General features: G+C 40.1%; 1 protein-coding gene and 1 long non-coding RNA gene across 4 annotated transcripts in view; one reads left to right on the top strand and one right to left on the bottom strand.

The window, feature by feature from the left end:
• Positions 1-11,353, bottom strand: part of DTNBP1 (dystrobrevin binding protein 1) — a 72,697-nt gene extending 61,344 nt beyond the window's left edge. Inside the window, exons 1-4 of one of the 3 annotated variants that reach the window (XM_072853334.1) lie at positions 11,240-11,353; positions 7,613-7,663; positions 4,475-4,525; positions 3,567-3,627 (exon numbers count right to left, since the gene is read on the bottom strand). In XM_072853334.1, the coding sequence (XP_072709435.1) occupies positions 3,567-3,627; positions 4,475-4,525; positions 7,613-7,663; positions 11,240-11,295 (219 nt within the window). In that variant the 5' untranslated portion in view covers positions 11,296-11,353. Of the gene's footprint in view, positions 1-3,566; positions 3,628-4,474; positions 4,526-7,612; positions 7,664-10,448; positions 10,468-10,858; positions 11,014-11,239 lie in introns of those variants that run through there. The other 2 variants (XM_072853335.1, XM_072853333.1) reach the window with 2 other exon arrangements.
• Positions 11,354-11,371: 18 nt separating this feature from the next.
• LOC140648014 (uncharacterized) overlaps positions 11,372-20,118 on the top strand; it is a 66,013-nt gene continuing 57,266 nt past the window's right edge. The window contains exons 1-3 of the long non-coding RNA XR_012041054.1: positions 11,372-11,479; positions 17,044-17,150; positions 19,594-19,708. This is a non-coding gene — a long non-coding RNA (uncharacterized lncRNA). The remainder of the gene's footprint in view (positions 11,480-17,043; positions 17,151-19,593; positions 19,709-20,118) is intronic.

The raw sequence follows: 20,118 nt of genomic DNA, 5'->3' as shown, positions 1-20,118 counted from the left end.
AGTTTATTAACTGTAAATAACATGCATCTGGAATTTTACACCATTGTACTGGTACACAACAACAACATTGCAGTGCTGTAATGTAAGGCTTATTTAGATCAATAACAGTTTAATGTTGCTAATCATACCAATTTAATCTTAACAACAAAATTGAAAATTCTGCCCATTCGAAATACTCTAGAAAATGAAATAAAAGGAATGATGTTTTAAAAAAAGTTGCCTTTATAACAGTCCTGCTCTTCTGCCCTTTTGCTAAACTTAACTGCAGTAGTTGCAAGTGTTTATGAACACACTTCTACATTAGTTCAATTTTTGCTCTTTGATTCTTCCTAACTTTTATTATACAATAGTATAATGAGAAGAGGATACACTGCTTAAAAGTTTTATTTATATAGGTCAGATTCTATGAAAAACAGCAAGATCAAGAGATCCTGGGTAATAAATGTTTCCCTTATATATGATTCTTGAGATGATTCAGTTATAGTTTCCCTGCTCTTAGTTCCATTCCCATTCTTCTTCTTGCACACAACTGCAGCCCATGGCTGCATCTGCATTCTGAACTCCTCAGTTTTTGTAGAATTTAGCTGCAGAAACTGAAAAAGTCTGAGCAATGGGCAAAGGAAGTTCTCAGAGATCCTGCAGAATCTTAGTAGATTCTACCCACTTCAGACAGATTCTTTTAGAAGAACAACAACTTCTCCCATTGCCAAATTCCTCCAACTAACTGCCAAAAAGCCATCCTGTTTTACCAGATAAGGTTTGAAAACTTATTCCAAAGCCCAGTGAGTAATGAAACATTTCAGAAGACCAACATCCTTATTTAAAGCCAAGTCTATTTTTGAGAATGAGATACAGGATTTATATCCATTAAACAGTAAAGAAAAACACCAAAACAAAACAAACCCATGTGATGGGGGCAAACACCAGAAAAACATCAGCTCAGAGAGAACTAAATGCAGCTAAAATTACGATAATCTAAAAGCAGTATTTTTAGGACAATTTTACAGATGGAACTGGTAGTTAGCATCTGTAATTTAACATGGCAAGACTGTAGACAGCAATTAAAGCCTGACGTTTTCACGTTCCTTTTTCTATTCAACATTTATAAAGTACTCGTGCTGTCTTATTTACCCACTACTGGCTGGCACCAGAAATAGGATACTGGGAAAGTAGACCTTTAGGTCTGATATAGTACAGTCAATCTTCTGTGCTGAAACAATTCTTATTTTATTGAATCCTGTATTTTCTACTTTTATAAAAAAGAAACAAACAAAAAAACCACAAGTGATACATATTTTGGATTCTCCCAAAAGTAAACATCTGAATTTCATGGAAAATTTCAAAGTCTTTTTGGAAGCTTTCCATTCTAATTTTCCCAAGCAGCCATAATATGTGAGATTAAGGTTACATTGGTTTTATATATATGAAACTTCGCATTGTTTTCAGAACTACAACTTTTAAAGCAAACTATTGCAAGTATTACGAAGTTGTAAGCAAGTCATTTAAGAGATCTTCTAAAAAAAATCATCATGAGCAATAAAACACACAAAGCTGGCAGGAAGAACTTCATCTCTAATAACTGAAGGTTTTCACTGGAACATGTGGAAAAGGTGGGCCATACTATTAGGCAAGAGAAAGAAGAACATAGTATCTTTCTTACCCTAAATACACCTCTTCAAAATACATTAAGCAGTGAGTTTTTTATCCATTGGAAAAAGATACAGAGAAGACTCCTAAGGAAACCAGGAGAGTCAGGGAGGATGCAGCTGGCCAAAGTAAAGGTTTCAGCCAGAACAGAGAACCCCACAGTTCAGTCCTGCTCTGCATCGTGGCCAGCAGCTTACACTGTCTGCCCCTTAAACAGGGTTTGAAATGGAAAATCTGGTGTGGACCTCCAAAACAGCAGAGCAATGCATTGGTAGTGCTTACTGGAAGTTTTCTTTCCCTTCATTCCAGCAATAAACCATACAACTTGCCACTTTATTTCCAGGACAGGAAAACTGAACAAAATTAAGAGAAAGCACAGACACTTCCTCAATCTTTTCAGCCAGACAAGTCGAATCTTGCCATTTGGTGTCCACTAGGAGAGGGAAGCAAACAATGTCAGGCAACAGCCCTACCCTGATACTAACCACCAATATGCCTCAACCCCAAATATATTCTATGCTTTCCCAGCCCCCCCCCCAGTGCTTCCAAAGAGCTACAGCAGTAACATGCAACATCATTTTTGAAATTGTTTACATTGCATCATATTATTTAATGTTTACATTACATTATTGTTTGCATTATTATTTATTGGCAATGTTAAGATGTCTTAAGCAGTGTCAAAATAATATTCCCAGCTAACTTAAAATCTTTCAAATAATGGCGGAAGAGTGCAAAAACTGACCACCTGAACTTCTGGATATGTCTTATTTTTACCATCACCTTCTTGTCACACTCTGATGAAGTCGTACTTCTCAATATCCTTCTCTAACCTAACATATCCCAGAGAAAAACAGTAAGCTGATATAATTAATATTTTTTGCTTAAGTGCAAGTAGTGATCTGAACAAAGGACAGAGGACAAGAAATTCTGGGTATCGATGTATCAGTTGAAAAGTACTTTAAAAGCACTAGGAAATTCTCACACTCGATGTTTGTTACAGTAATTGAAATATCAGAAAGTAAACAGGAGAATGAACTTCAGATAATTCTTGTTAGATGATACCTTGTAAGAAACATGACCACAGAGAATTTCAATTTTTACAATATCTATATTTAATACTTTAAGAATATTAATTGTAGGCTGAGTACCATCAAATCTGGAAGAGCTGTGAGAAACAAGAGGAACTGGACATTCTGATTCATTCCATCAGCTGTCTGTCAAACACCATCTTAAAACCACAGTAAAAAACAATGCAACTTGGCATTTTTCCCAAGTAGCAATACAGAGCATTACTTTTTCATTATACTGGTTGGACTGGATCCAGCTGGGATAGAGTTAACTTTCTTCAGGGCAGCCCATATGGTGCTGTCTTGGATTTCTGACCAAAACAGTATTGATAATACACCAATGTTTTGGATATTGCTGAACAATGCTTGTACAGTGTCAAGGCTTTCTCTCTTCCGCACTTGCCCCTGCTTCCCCTACAGCAAGTAGGCTGGGGGTGGGCAAGAAGTTGGGAGGGGACACAGCCAGAACAGTTGACCATTGGCCAAAGGGATATTTTATACCACATAACATCATGCTCAACAATAAAAACTAAGGGTTTGGTCTTCCAAGGTAACCATTGCTCTGAGACTGGCTGGGCATTGGTATGCTTGTGGGAGGTTGTGACTGCTTTTGCACCACTTGTTTGTCCTCTGTCCTTCAATTATTAAACTGTCTTTATTTTGAACCATGAGTTTTCTCATTTTTGTTCTTCCTGTTCTCTCCTATGTCCCACTGGTGGAGGAGTGAATAAGGCTGTGTGGGTGCTTACCTAGTGCCCAGGGTCAACCCGATACACTGGTACTAAAAATTTAGTTTAAAATTAGTTACACATTTTAAAATATTTCAAGTGTGGCATTGTTATTTTTTCTTACCTCTCCAGCTTTTGCACAATCTTTGGCTCCTTTGTGAAGGGCAGCCCAAGCATCTTCATATCTGAAGAGAAGAAAGATAAATGACTATTTTTACTGTGTTCCCCTTACAAAGGAAGAGGATTTCATGGATGCCACTGTGCTTATATTTACAGGGACTACCAGAAATAACAGTGTAAAAAGCTGTGCAGTTGTCTTGGTAGAACAGTAAATACCAGAAAGAAATACACAGTAAGAAATAATTTTGTTCAAAGAAAGTGATTCATGTTTTTTAAACTGCTAGCTTACATTAAGAGCTAAATGGACCCAGCAATATTTATAAGACTACATATAAAAGCCTTAAGCACTACTTGGAACCCAACTTCATTAAGAAAATGAAAAAAATTAACAAGATTGTAATCACACCCCACCCCCCAAAAGAAAATAGATTTAAAAAAAGATAAAAATACAAAGGAAATTTATAATGCAGATAGCTTCTGTTACTCAGAAAAAATGTTATTAAATGCACATTGAATACACTTTCTTTTCATGGCAACGACAGGCATACTGTCTCTATTATGACAGAATGAAACCATATCAAATATGTAAAAGTTATAAAAAGTCAAATTAAAACCACATGCTGGGCTTCAGTGCTGGTCTCCTTCATCCCTGTGCATTAGACCCTGAATTAAAGTCATCTTTCAAATGTTCCTTTTCCTTCAGAATTTCTGTTTCGTTAACATGCCAGCACTTAAGGATTGGGCAAGCTTTAAACATATTTATCATTTGGTAACCACCCCCACTCCACTCACTGCAGAACATCCAAAAAAACTATTAGCAACACCTTCATTTTCTTCTCATTTTCTTAATCTAATAAAGTTATTTCTGAAATTACAGGAAGCAGACACAAACAAAGAAATGGAAGGTCATACCTGCTCAGTAATTCCAGTCCAGCAGAAAACTCTGGCAAACACTGAACAGTTCTATAAAACAAATTGCAAATATACAAATGTTAATGAATAGAAGGCTGATATAAAATATGTGTGCACACACATCCGCATTTGACAGATATGCTGAGTACAGAAACATTCCCTACTGTTCACTTTCAAGAACATTTTGTTAATTCTGGTTTAAAATGCATTACACAGTGTGTCTTACAAGAATATTCTAAAGCTAGCGTTACTTTTTTTCCCCTTGTTATTTTATGGTAGCCCATTCTTACCTCTTTTTGACTATGTCCATTAAAAACAACTTTTATGAGATAATTTCTTAGTACAGTTAACGAACACACAGGATCAACATTGTTTTAACTTAAAATAGTGGACAGAAACATTCTGAAAATAAGACTACTACACAAGTTCTTTATGTCCCTCAATAAAGATATCACACTTAATGTATTCTACATTAAAAATAAATACTAAGCTAAAGAACCTTTGCCAGTTTAAGGCTCTAATGATCTCCTATTGGATGCATACATTTTCATTAATAACAGCTTGAAATATAAAGGCAACTTATCATAAGTTAAAGAAAATTAACAATGCAGCACTTTTAAGGGTGTATTATGTGAAGATCTTGATGTCATTCAAGATTCGTCTCTTGGAAGATTACCGGAATAGACGGTTTTGCACTGTCATCCAAACAATTTGAATGGAAAAAACCCAAATACCATAAATAAAACCTTTTTTCCCTTAAACCAAGGGAAAAGTGATAGAACCAGCAAAGTGGGAAGGGACCTCACGCGGTCTCTAGTGCAACCTCCTGTTCAAAGCAGGACCAGCTATGGGATCAGACCAGCTTGCTCAAGGCTCTGTCCAGTTGCAACATGAAAACCTCGGAGAACAGAAACTTGTGTGCAACTGTGAGCAACCTGTTCCACTGTTTGATTGTCCTCATGAGGAAAAAGCTTTTACTTATAGCCTTTTCCTGTCTGAAAATCTCGTTTCAACTTATGCGTATCGCCTTTCATGTTCCCACCATGTACCAGTGTCAAGAGCCTTGCTCCAACTCCTTGATAACCTCCTCATAGGTAATGATGGGCTGCTGTTAGGTCTCCCCAAAGCCATCTATTCTCCAGGCTGAACAAGCCCCGGTCTCAGCCTTTCCTCATATACAGAGAGTTCCAACCTCAGCCATCTTGGTGGCCCTCCACTAAACTTGCTCCAGGTTATCAATATCTTTCTTACATCAGGGCCCCAAAACAGTAGCTAGATGTGGTCTAAGGAGTGCTGAGCGCAGAAGATAATCACCTCCCTCAATCCCACTGCCTCTGGTCCTGTTCATATAGCCCAGGAAGCTGTTGGCTTTCCTTGCTGCATGTTGCTGGCTCACATTCAGCTTGCTCTCTCCCGAGACCCCCAGGGTCTTTTCAGCAAAGCTGCTTCCCAACTAGTCAGTCAGCCCCAGTCTGTATTGTTGCAGGGGATACTTTCTTCCCAGGAAAACACTTTGGATTTGTACCTCTTGAACTTCATGAAGTACCTCTTGGCCCATATGGTCCTATGAGCTTTTATGGGTTGAGTTCCCCAAACTGGTCTTCATCCACTACTGGTCAGTCTCTTCCTTTTCACTAAGCACAGGGGACTGGGAGACCTTGTTTGTGAGGGCTGAAGCAACAAAGGTATTGAGTACCTCAACAACATTTATATTTGCTGTCACTAAATCATCCACCCCGTTCATCAACAACCCCGCATTTTCTTTGTTCAGCCTTTTATTACCAATGCAGGGCTAGAAGCTCTTCTTGTCCTTGCTGTCTTCTTGTAAGTGTCAGTTCTAGGTGAGCTCTGGCTTCCCTAAGGCTATTCTTGCATGCCAAAGAAGTTATGAAGAGTGTATCAAGAAGTTATCTCTGACACCCTCCAGAACTCTTCTTGACTGCATCCTGCTGTGCTGTCCTTTCAGCAGATGTCAAGGAAGTTAAAGGGCCCCACAAGAATGGGGGTTTAATGATACAGAGAATTCCTCAAGTTTTTTAGAGAAGACATCATTCACTCCCTGATCAGATGGTCAGTAATAAACTCCCATCGCAACATCACCCTTACTGGCCTCTCCTCTGATCCTGACCGACAAGCTCTCAGCCACCCTGACAACCAAGCTAAGCTATATTTGTCCCAGAACTTCATCAGCAAAGCAGAAGTCACCCTGGCATTCCCCTATTTGTGATGATCCAATTGGTTTACCCAGTGCTTTTCTCAAAAGTGATGGGTATTTACAGCACACCAGATGAACCAAAATATTATGGACTGGAAACATACAAAGAAAGCAGTTGCGTAAAATAGTTTTATTCAAAACTTCACCCATTCTTAGTTTAGTTTCTGTGTCTTGTCAATACAACCAGTCTTCTGTTAAAAAACCTTTACATCCCAAACGTCAAGCTTCAGAACTTAATACAGTTTATTTCAGATGCCTTATTTTTTGTTCAGGGCTTGTTTTAAAACTAATTTGTGTCTACATACTGTGTTTTAGTAAGGACGTGCTTTACACTAAGCACATCTGAGCTTATTTGCAGAAGCAACATTTACAGATGTTAAGCAGTCTTTCCCTATAGTTTACACAGGTTGAAGGAATGAACAATATACTAAAATGCAGAGGATAAAAACCCCACCACAATTCTTAAATCTTCTTGCAATAGAGATGAAAACAGATAATGGAAGTACTCCATTATACATATTCCACAATAAAAAGGCTCATATTTCTGTTCTTGCACTAAAAAAACTGAATTACAGTTTCAGTACATGAGATTCACTGAAATTGTAAACAATTACATTTCAGTGTACTGCAACCTGAATCTTTTATAAAGTAGTACAATAACATTGAAAATTCACATAATTTAAATAGTCATTTATAAATTGATTGATGGCCACCAGAAATTATTTAGGCCTATCAATCAAGGTTCTATTAAGCAAAGTATTTCCTCAGTATTACAGTTAAGCTTTTCTGTTACCAAAAGAATATTCTGTAAAATTACAGGAAAATGTTTTTGTAACTGGCTTATATATATGAACCACTTTCAAATTTTTCTTTAAACAAGAACATTCTAGATCAATGCTATACATTAAGATGTTCAGAAGTACCTCTGCCTGCTTTTTTTTGCTTCTCTTGATTTGTCGCCCAAAGTCTTCAACCTATAAATCAAAACACAAAACCATCAGACATTTCCAACACCAAAAACAGATAACAACTTGTTTGAACACATAATGTGTTCATTCCAGTCTATTATAGTTAATTTTGTGTCAGCTTATTTCATAAATAAATCAAATTTCACTTAGTTTGTGAAGACTGTCATATGAAATTATTTCCACCTACACTGCATCTAAATTATGACATTTTTCTACAAGTGCATCAAGCAATTGGGTACGAAAAGTTTAATGGGAGCTATATATCCAAGTCATCCAGCTCTTGATACTGTTTCCTTAGCAGACAGGTATTAAAGATCTGCATAGAAATAATCAATCCAATCCTGAAGAACACTCTTTACAAGAAGGCATATGTGCCAAGGAAAAGCACGACAGTCACATAGAAACATTTGTACCCACTTACCATAAGTCTGCCAACACAAAACTAGCACAAGCACAACTTTTCTTCTGCCAACTATCAGAACCTCCAGCAGCATCACCACACTGCGCTGCTACTGAGCATATTTGAGGCTTGTTTCATCTATGGCGATTTCAAACTGACTGGTATCTTGCTCCCAAAAAACAAAACAAACAAACCAAAAACTCCCAAACTCCAACCAACAACAAATGACTCCCCCCACACCACACAACTCTTCCACACTTTACTCTTTTGCAGTCAACCCGTATATGCTAGTCAAGTTGGCATGGCAGAGTGAGAACCAAAACCTCCTGCTGTTCCCTGACCACCAAGATGATGGATGTCCTCAGCCTCTATGCCCTTTGGAGTCCCAGCTGTCCAGGACAGCAAGGGTTAGGAAGAAATAAAGGACACACAGACATGAGCAAGATGGAAATGAGCTATGAGCTCCAATGATATCCTCCAGACGTGGCAGAGAGATATGTAATCCTGAGTGAACCAGTGACTGAGAAACACCCTAATATATAGATATTCAGGCTGCTTCTAGGGTGAGCCAATCACTCCCCTAGTCTTGACCACCACCAATTTCCAGGAACTCAAAGAAGAAACCTCAAAGCTCTACAGCAAAATAGGTGGTTGACAGTTTGAGAAAAGACTTGCTAAGGCAGGTCTCCACTCCCTGTCAGAGCTCTCCATAATAGTCAAGCCAAGTAGCAACAACCACAGCCCACTGAGGAAGAACACGGTTGCAGAAAGCTCTGCAATTTGCCCTTCTCTGTCACGTTCCCCAGTACGCACCCCAGCCTGTAACAGCAGCACTCCTCTGCATACAGGGATAGAAGGCAATGCTGGGTCACAACTACCAGTTCTCTTACTAGAATATCTGCCAAGCAGTCAGAAGTTAAAGGATTTATCATTAACTACACAATATTGGCTTCCTTTCAGCAGTGTTCTCTGTACAAAGTAGAGGTAGTGTAAGCCACATCACTCAAGTTGGCAGAAGCACACAAATTACTGTCTGAGCACAATACAGCTCACTGTTGGGGTTTTTTTTCCCTCTTCCTGCAAAAGGCTGCTTGCAGGTAAATGGGTCAAAATCTAGATACCTCACAGGATACACAGAAGTAGACAGGAGACACAGCTGAGCAGGGGAAAGGGGAGCTCATTTCTTTGCACACAGAAATGGCTAAGAACCCTAAACTGCTATTTCTGTAGATCACACAACCCCAGATTTAATCTTTTTCAGCTGCACATAAGCATTCCCTTACTCCTTTGGAAGGGATATTCTTTCCTTAGAAGCCCTGGAAAATCTTCTCCCTCTCAACGTTTCAAGAAATCCAACTGTTCCACTTTGCAAGCATTCATGTGTAGTTAAAAGTTGGCCACAACTGGCCCAGCATTCTTGACACCAGAAACACTTTCTCTGGGTTTTGACCATTTTGAGCTCAAGTCTTAACAGCATAAAATGACTTCTATCACCACTTTGGTGGGGTAGGGAATGGGGTAATCCAAAACACTATGGCATTACGGTTGCACTGCCTAGGAAGGGAAAAAGGGCAAAACAGGACAAGTCGTGTTCTGGCCTGAATCCATGGGGACACTACAGGAAAAAACCTGATGCTTTCCACAGCCTCTGCTACTATGGCTCCAAGATGCAGGTTCCCAATGGCAACAAAGAATACATTCCAGATTAAAAAAAACTTAAAGAAGGGACACTCCAAGGCCGGCACATTAATAGAGCTGCTAAAACACAAAGATGGAAATGATGAAATCAGAGACTGTTCTCAAAACAGAACACATTGCAATACAAGGAAGAAGGCAAATTAGAGACTATATGGAAACATATTGACTCCACTGCAGCAATGCATGAAGATACAGAGTTAAAGAACCATTGGATCCAGCATGTTATAACCTTTCTGTGTCCTCTTTCATCATGTGAAAAACACCTTTTTCAAAAGAACCTTACACTGTACTGAGGCATCAAACTCTGTGAGAAGTTCTAAAAATAACAGCAAAACAGAAAGACAGCCAGCCATAAAGCAATGCCTTAGTCTGTATTCTTAAGACATGTTAATATTCATTTACTGTTTGTTAAGATGAGACAGATAACATATAAGCAAATTATCTGCTTGATTGGTAGCTTATTCTATCAATTTATCTGGACCACCATAGACTGGTGCAAATAAGTCATTATAAACTACTTAAGTTTCTGGAGTACATAGACATCCATCGCTATATATAAGTATTTACCATAGGGCTATTACAAGGCAGCCTCATCACGGCCAAAGACCATGCAGTTTTTAAAAGTAATTGATCACAACGCGATACTCTCCTGTGGCTCATTACAAACCAACAGTTTTGCAGCAAAGGCATGACCTTGTTCTCCGGCCATCCACTGACTTCCAGCAATGCTCATTCGGACCACCTGCTTGGACTAAAAATAGCACTGACACAGGGCCCATCCCAAAAACCCTTGTGAGGCAACGTAGGAAGAATGTCTTTCTACTTTTTAACGTAAGCTAAGGGGCTGCTCCTTCCGCTTATCCTGTGCTTCTTTTCCCCAAGTGACAGTAACTCATCTTCCAAGGAGAGAAAAGCCGTTCATATGCCGAACAGAGTACAGCGATGCTCTTTAAGCAATTACATGGATCTATAAAACCTTGAAGGTCAATTACTTCATAAAAAATTCAAGCGCGTTAATTGACCCCATTCACATCTTCCCCGTTCTCTCAAAACAGCAGTCTCTCTTTCATTCCCCTGACCGCAGCTGCCAAACACCAAGGCACCTCTTCCTCTCGACTCCCGAATGCAGCTGCCGGCTACCACGCAGCTGCCAGGGCTCGCTAGCCCGCCATGAGCCGCTCAACCGAGGCGGGAAGGGGGGGAGGGAGAGGCGGAGAACCGGATCAGACCCAGGGGCCGCGTTTCTGGCACCGAGGAGGGCACCGCCGGGCACCCGCCGTGAGAGGGAAGGGCCCCACTCGGGGGTCCCGCCTCCGCAATCTCCTCCTCTTCCTCCCTCCCTCCCGCCGGGCCAGTCCCCGCCCCCCCCCTCCGGCCCCCGGTCACTTGCTTCCCCCGCCCCAGCCGGCTGTGGGGCGCGGGTCCCTCTCCCGTTCCCTCCGCCCCCGCCAGCCCCGCGGGGCTGGGCCGGGAGTGCTACCCACCCGGCGGTGAGGTCCTGCTGGACGCTCAGCAGCCGCTCCCGCAGCGTCTCCAGCATCGTCCCGGCCTTCTCCGGCTGCGGAGGCCAGCGCCGGGCGGGAGGGGCGGGGCGCGGGGCGGGGCGGGGCGGAGCCCAGCTCTCTCCTCCCCCTCAGCCCGCGGGCGGTGCCAGGCGCGGCGCGAGCCTCAGACGGTTAATCGCCGCCCTCGCGCCCGGCGGAAGGCCCGCCTTCTCCCTTCCGGTGAGGGCCTCGCGTGGGGGGGGTGTGTAACGGCACAAGTCGCCTCAGAAAGTTAGGGGCACCGCGTGGCTGCTGAGGAGAGCTAGGTCCCTTGTTTTGCGTTCCCGGTGTGCGAGTAACGCCGGGTAGAACTGCGTTTGAAGCCCGGGCCGTTTCAGGGATAGATTTTGAGAACCATGTGGATCCCTGAACTTGCAGCTAGAGGCTTTTGAAAGACCACAGTAGGCTCCTTGGCAGGTTGGGACCATCACCTCAATGATCTTGGGATCAACAATAGTAGCATAGGAGTGAACTCAGGGAATCGGGCTTTGCAGCAAAATCTTAGAAGTATGGAAAGCAAAACCACTGGGTCTCCCTGGGATTGCTGGGTTCTTGGAGTAAGGGATAGAGGATAACGTTTCAAAGTCCTTGCAAAGCAGGCAGTTGAACTGTAAGTTTGTCTGTGTGGCCCACTGCTGTTTTCTTTGGAGACTGCCAGGCTTGTATAGATATTAGTGATTCTTAAAAAGAGTGACAAACAGAAAAAAAAGGGGGGGCCTGTTAGTTATAGCAAATAATGCAGTGAAAAGTTTTAATTGAGCTTCTAGGTACTATCTGTTCAAATAATAACTGTTATGAGCCATTCAGCTAATCTTAAGACAGTGTAAGTGGAATCAGACCTTTTCAGAACAGTTGGCTGGTCTTTCTGGATGACTATATTTACAGTCACAGCAACAGGAAGGCAGTCTCCCACCCTGTGCATTTCCAGTTAATATTTGAGGAACATGGCCCAAGGATTTAGAGGAATGTGGGAAATCTTAAATTTCCGTTTAATTGAGACTTCAATTTTTACATAAAGCAGCTGAGATTTCAGAGTCAAAACATTTGATTTGTTAACTAATTCCGTTTCGGTTAAAAGTTCCCAAAAAATTAAGTGGAGAGCACTGAAATAATTTGTTACAAGGAGAATGTATGCAGAGGGAGACTGTTGGGTGTGTCATTCGATACTGCAGAAGTATAGTCGGAGTGGTTCGAGGTACATTCAATCAACTGGAAAATTGACAGAATAATCCCATTCACTCTCTGCTTCTGTGCTTTTAAAAGAATATGGGATCGGTAGGTTGTTTCTGATGTGGCCTGTTGAAAACCAGTATTACTCTGTGGCCTTAATACAAGTTAAAAGCTAAATGCCTGCTAAAAGAAAAATGATTGGGTTGATCATTCCAAGCATTGAAATTGCTGTAGCTTGCCTCATCTTGATGTAAGAAAGGCCTTTCTTCTTCATATGGCAGAATGCATATGAAGTTCTGTAAAAGAGCATATGACATTTACACAGTATTTTTCTCTTGCTTGGCCTAACAACAGTATCTGAAAGTAGAGACTTTCAACTTCCCTGGATAGTTAGCTCTCCAGACTAGGAGGGGAAGGACTTGAATCAACAAGTTTTTTCTGATGTATTCACAGACATGCATTACAAATGCTGACAAAAGCTGTGCAATCTGGCCTTAAGTAACATATATGTTATGGGAATTAAAGTTTTCAGAAAACAAGGCAGGGGTTGTAACCTTTAATTTTTACCTTTCCTTTGCGAAGACATGAATTTCTTCTGTGTTACATATTTTCAATTCTCTTGTGAATGTTTTTGTCAGCGATGGCTCTAATAATTCACAGTGAGTAAACACTTTTAGACTCCCTTGCTTCTTTTGCAGTTAAAAAGAAACTATGCAAAGACTGCTGTCTTGTACAATTTCATTGCCATCTCTGTGTAGAATTTGGGAAATGTGTTGAGATAGTGTTAACAGTCACGGTAATCCTAGAAATACAGGAGTGGAAGAGGCTTCTAAAAGCACATGCTATGCTCAAGGGCCGTGGTGAATTATAAATACATTATGTAGAGTTTTGTTTAATTGGTTCTTAGGAACTTAAAATGGAGGAGATTCTGCAAGCTCCTTAAGTTATCAGCTCACATGTTTAGCTTGATCTTCTTTTTTGTTTCTAGGGTGAGTAAGCCCAGTTCCTTTTTTTTTCCTTGTAGTCACTTTCCAAACTTCTTATTCTTGTTGGTCTGATCTGGACATTCCCCAGTTTGTCCAGAAGGTGCAGAGCTATAGCATTTCCATCACTGAAGCTGAATTACGTAGCTTCATTCTGAGCCCTACATAAGTTACATAATTATGCTAATTAATATTAATGTACAATAGCAATTAATTTAACAGCGTTTATGTAGCATGACAACTGTTCATCTGCTTGATCCAACATAGGTTATTACGTCTTTGGACAGCAAGGCAAGGAGGACAGGAGAGGAGGAATAAATCCTGTTCCAGTCTGAGACAGGAACAAATCCTTCGGGTGTTAATTCAACACAGTGGCACCTAAAATTCTGCCAGGGGCTTTGGATCAGGTTTTCTAGAGATAAAATTAATGCTAAATAACTTTTTAATATCAATGACCTGTTCTGCTCATTGAGTAATGAACTAGTTCACAGCTGGTTATTTGATATTAATTATGACCTGAATTTGAGCCAGGACTTCCTAGTTTATTCTTCTGCTTTTTTGATACTAGCACAGGTAAAATCTTTTGCAAGTATTCTGTAAGTGGCTATGTTGGTCTCTACAGCAAAAGCATAAGCTTTCTATGCTTTGCACATCTGTAAAGAACAGTGGTATAAGTCGGTAGCAATAAATATGTAAAGGAAAAAGCACAGGAATGTATCTGACTGGATAACCGTAGTGGCAAATGAATATTTATTTACTTGTCTCGATCAGCAGCCCTTAGAGGCATAAGCTAGGCTACATTTCTGTAACAGCTTAAGCAGACCAAAGTCATCCCCAGTCCTGCCTTGGCACAATTCTACCTTTCCGTAGGCTTTAGTGACCCCGATTTAGATTGACTTTACATTAAGACTGCTCTGAGGGAGTGATACTGCAGAGAGACTAAGCTCATCCCCATTCAGCTCTGCAATGAAAGATAGGTTTAAATACTTCCCCATTCTGCTGATCTGATGTGAAATGTAGTTTGTTTAGCTATCTGGTCTGTGTCTTGTTCTCTGCTTTTGAGTGCAGTTAGCTTGATAGCCTCCTATATGACATTTCCAAACTGACTAGAAATAGTAAACAAAACTCGCAGCCCTTCAAAATTTCTCAGGTTTGTGGAAGTAGTTTTGTCCTCTTTTCCTCAGTCTTGCTGATAGAAACTGTTTTGGCCTTCATATAATTTTTGAATGCTTGAAGTGGAAGTGCTATATCAGGCCTCCTTTAACTTAGAAAATATTCCAAAGTCCAGTGGAACTGAATTCTGCTCTCATTAAACATTTTTACCCTCATTCTTGGTCCAGTTTTCAATTTCTTTCAAAATAACGCAAGTGGTGCAAAATAACACACAACATCCATTCAGTTAAAGCAGGGAACAAAGCTCAGATTTTCTGTGTTGGAACCACGTACCAGCTCCTCAGCTTCTTTTTCAGAAATACACCTCATGAATTTGAATCCAAGTTCCACTTCCTACATCAAAAATTTGTAACAATGTTTTGCATGCAATTGTAAATGGTTTAAGGTGTCAGGCGAGGGCACTGCTGGAGACCAGCACCAATGTGAAAAAGCTCAAGCGGAGACTGAAGGCCCAGGTCTAAGCTTAGGAGGGGTTCCTGGGCCCGTAGTCAGAGGATGTGGATGGAAGCCATAGGTGAGGTTAGTGAGGGCCATTAAGTGCCCTCAGGGCTCTGACACAAGGCAAGGGAAGTTCACAGAAGTGTTTGTTCATCAGTGGGGCTCCCTAGAAACAACTTGTGTCAAATGATATAGTACTTGCTTTAATCTTGTGACATCAGTATCACACATGCAGTGGGATAGGTGGGGAGAATTAAAAATGTGGGAGGGATGGCTTATGGTTAAACTGTAAGCATAGTTTAACAATCTCTATTTTTTGGTTTGGGGTGCAAATTTCATAGTTTTTTATTATTAAAGATCTGTAGAATATGATTGAAAGTTGACTAGTGGACATTATAGCTCTTGGACTCTATACATAGTTTATTTTTCTAGCTAGTTCTGTACTGATATAGAGCTTAAATGTTAGAAATACCTGAGATAACTTTAATTCTAAAACTTTACTGCTACTGTTTTAATTGATAAAGGCTAACATGAAAGTGTGTATTAAGGTCTGGTTCAGCATTTCTTGCAGGAATTCCACTGCATGCTGAAAAGAAAGGTTGGTATCTGTTGAAGAGTTTTATGTGCCCAAAGCTTCAGCAGGGTCACATGACATAACTGGAAACTAAATTTGAGTATTACATCATAAGAACTGTCTGTCATAGTGTCACGTATCCTGAGGCCTCATTACTGTTTCTAGCAGGTTCTAAGAGCTCCCTTTTTCAAATTAACCTTTATAGCTTCCTAATAAGAGTTAATTTCTGCTCTTACCTGTACTAACTCTTGGGGCTTTAGTGATGTAATAAAGTCTCTGCAGCTGACACAAAGCTTTTATGTTATGTGAATAGAGAATGTCTTTTTATCTCAATAAAGCAAGTTGGTTTTGGGTTGGTTTTTTTTTTTTTGCTTTTCCTGGAAACTAGCACAAGAAGATATGAACAGTAATCACTGCCAATCCTAGTGAGAACTGGAAGAATACTTTCTGTCCCACAAGTAAAAATATTCTTAATTCAGTTCACACAAGAACAGGTATGGGACTTAATCTCCAGGTTAGTATAGATTCAAAGCCCTGTTTTAGATGTTAACTTTTTAATGGACCACATTTCTGACAGCATGAAAGAAAGGTATTTATAGTTCTATATTTAATATTTTTCTATGGAAAATTTGAAGATTGGCTTAGTCCAAACTAAAAGTTTGTATGTATAGTACCCTGCACTAAGATAATGGTTAAAAAAATAGAATGGAGTTGGAATTGATGAGCCCAGATAGGTGTGTTGTAAGTGAGACTTAACTGGAGTACAAAATAATCAAAGCATATGTTACTTCAGTTTCTCTGTTTCTATGAAAGAGACTTTGGAGGGTTGCACATCATAGTGATAGAGATAAGTAATGGTGAAATTCTGTGGTCCTCATCTCCCACTCCTTACATCGTATCTCGTGATTGAACGCATGATGAATTGCTGCCTTTCTGATATGTAGGGAAAAAATGGGGGTGGGGGGAATTGGTGGCTTAGCAGAGTTACAAAGCTAAACAGATCCCTTCTGCAGGATCTTAATTGCTGAATCTGATATTGGGGAAGGGATGGGAGCACATACCTCGGGACAGACATTTCCAGGGGCAGCCTGTAGTTATACCTGACTGGATGTAGTGGGAAAACACATCCTGAAAGGAGTGACCATCTCAGCATGGCTGCTGTTCTGCTCCTTTCCTGAAACCTACCCAGATTCAGTGGGACGACTTTGTATTTTCTTAATCTTCCGTCATGGCTGTGTTCAGTCATGGAGATGGGAACAATAATTTTGCTGTCACCACTGAAGGTGGCAGAGCTTGAAAACTACTTAGAATGCAGGACATGGGCTGCTATCTTTCCTTTTCCTGCATCCTCTTTTCTGCCTTTTCTTTATTCCTAGTCTTTTATATTTTTGCTTTTTTTTAAATAGTCAGTCAAGACCATCCCTTCCTCAGTGCTGCTGTTGTCAGTGAGACAAGCAAAGACAAAATGTTAAACCTGCTGCTGCTTGAAGCCTGTCAGGTGTGGTACTGCATGGTAAGATCGCGTGCTCTGGCTGTTTCTCCACCAGTGAGCTTGCAAATGAAAGTTGGGACTGAAACTGTATTTTCTACACTTAGTGAAGTTTTCTGTCTTTTTTTATGTGCTTTTGCTAAGGAAGTATTATTGGAGTAGATCAGCAGTGGCTCCAGACTACTTCAGCTCTTTTTGTCTCTTCCCAAATTAGTTGAATTGACCTTATCTAAAAGACCACAAAACAGGATTTTCTTCTATCAAAATAACAACTAATAGGAAGGATACTTCAAAAATGAGGACATTACTTAAAACCTTATAATTTGGATTCTCTCAGTATCTTGAAACTTCTGTACAATTAAATTCTTCAAAGATAATACAACAGCTTCCTAAAAGAAAGTGAGGATCATAACTCCAGCTACTGAATGTAGTTCAGAGTGTGCCAATTTTGAGAAAAGGACAAAACATGTAGTGAGTTAGCCAGTTCCACTAGAGGGCACAGCTGTGTATAGAAAAACAAAATAGGGATATGCTAGTATTCATTTCTCTGGAAGTGCATGTATCTTAAAGGACCAAATATTACTGGTAATGTATTAAGTACAATTCATGGCTTATTTCGTCTCAGAAGGACACATTAAAAACCGCTGCTGGTCTGAATGGCATCAAGCTTAGTGTGTAGTGGCCACCTGGTATTTGACAGTCACAGCGTTGATTTCATAAGCTCCTTTCTCCTGGTTAAGCAGGATGAGGAGATCTGTGTTACACTGTTTCGCTTGTATTCTTATGGACAATGCAGGTGATCATCGGAAAAAAAAGCAGAGACAAGAGCCTCACGTCCCTGCATCCTAGCAGAATACTAGGTTATGCTGTTTCCGACTCTTACATTGTCACTTCTGTTGAAATGATCTGAGGGGATGCACTCGTAACAATTGATTTCAAAAGAAGCCATGCTGCTGTGCCTTTGAGAGGAGGATCCCATGGTCTTACAGACAGCAGCTGCCTATATCAAGCAGGTTTAGCCTGTTAATTAGAAGACATACTTGTGTAGACTGCATAGCTTGTATATCTAATCTTGACCCTGTTATCAAGGAAATTAAAAAGATGTATTAAGTATGAATGAATGTTGTACAATAATATTTGGAGTAGTACTAAGTAGTTCTGTTGTGTCTGCATCTGCTATTTTTTGTTGTTCTTGTGTGTAATTTTACTAGAGTAGGCATTGTATCATATGATTAGATGTTCCCCTAGGCTATAAAGCATAATTGGTTTGTTTGCTGAAAAATTGTGTGTTTTCTTTGTCATTGCAGTGCCAAAAAATGCTGGTGTGACTGTAGCTATACTTACAGGGCGTGTGTGTGGGGGAGAGAACTTTAGCAAAGCCTATGTCTTTTGGAGGTGTTCCCGGAGGGACTCCCCTTCTATTGCTGTATGCTGTGTCAGCACTAGGAGGCTCTACTGGTGTCTCTGTGCTGGTGTAAGTGAAGCAGCAGAAATGCTGTTTGCAGAGAAGGGACTGCAAAAATGCTAGAAAACTGCTGCAAGTGGATGGGATGTATCATGAAGCACAAGGGGGTTTTAGTCGAATAAAATACACATTTCCCCAGTGCTTACTGCTCTATTTAAGTTCTGTATTACTTTCAGTTTTCTATTAACGTGACCAATTTCTGCTCCCCTGGATGTCAGAAGCATGGTTTGAGGGAAGTGGAATGAGGCCCAGAGTGAGATTCTTGAAGGACAAGCATACCATGTGTCAGTTTTATTGATCAGAGGCAATTAGCTCAGCCAAACCCAATTAGGACACAGTTTTAGTTTGATACACACAGACATTAATCGCTCATTATCCAAGTGAACTCTAAAGGGAATTACAACAGACTAACAGAATAAAATGGCTGTTCCTTTGCTGTTAATGGAGGAGTTTTCTAGATTTGTATTTGGTACTAAACTGCTAATTTCATTGACTTCCTCTTACATTAAATCAGCTTTTGTTTTCTGGATTTTTTTCCATTAACAATATCTTAATCATCTGTTATTCTGGCCTTTCTGGTGACAAATATCATCCCATGAGTGAATTTAATTGCCTTTTTTTTACCGTTAGCTCCTCCCCTTGTTTGCTGCTCTTGCTTAAGGCAGTTTTTGTTGAAGCCTTCTGGCTGACTGCCTAGCATTTGGCTAATAATTCTGTGCAATTGTCAACTTCATACTGTTTCAGTGTTTGAAATGGAATTCTCTTTCCTCAATTTATATGGTTCTGCTGTTTACTAGTCCATTATGCATAGAATCTAATCCAGTTATGCTGTAAGTAGCTTGCAGACAGAGCTTTTTTTTTATCATCACGTTATGTTTTATTTATTGAGCATAATTCAGTTTGAATGAAATGAAATAGTCGTAATGGTTCTTGTACTGTTGCAGAACTTTCTTATCACAGTGCATTTTGTCAGTTTGATTTATTTTATCTGTCTATTTACAGTTGTTGTGACAACCCAGAGTTGCTTTACTAGCTACAGCAAAAGTACCTCATCCTCCTGGGAAGTACTCCATATCTCAAATTACATAGCTTCAGGGTGGACTTGAGAATTGCATAGGTGAGTTTTGAATTAAAGTGTTGTCTGCGCTCTCTCTCTCTCTCAATTTTCCTTTTTTTTTTTTTTTAATACTTTTCATTTGGAAAGTAGCTGTCATTGCTGGATATCAAGGTGCATTGCATAGACAAATATTGTTCATATGAAAAACACTGAGACAGAGAGGCCAAATGCTCATATTTAAGTGCCTGCAGTTATGGAACTGGCTTTTGAGGTCATTAAAAGTGGTATGTGCCCATTCTGCCACATCTGAAAATAAGAGCACTTCAGTGCCAAATTTAAGGCACTATGTTTGCTCATTCTGGCCTGTATATCCCAGTACACAAAATGAAAAAACTGGATCGGACCTGATTGTTGATGATGTGCTGCTGCGAGATACAGTATTGGCTTCTGTAGGAACTCTTCATGGTCTG

The sequence above is a fragment of the Ciconia boyciana genome, chromosome 2 (assembly GCF_034638445.1).
Source record: "Ciconia boyciana chromosome 2, ASM3463844v1, whole genome shotgun sequence".
Classification (NCBI taxonomy): Eukaryota; Metazoa; Chordata; class Aves; order Ciconiiformes; family Ciconiidae; genus Ciconia; species Ciconia boyciana.
This window is presented reverse-complemented; position numbering and strand designations above follow the sequence as displayed.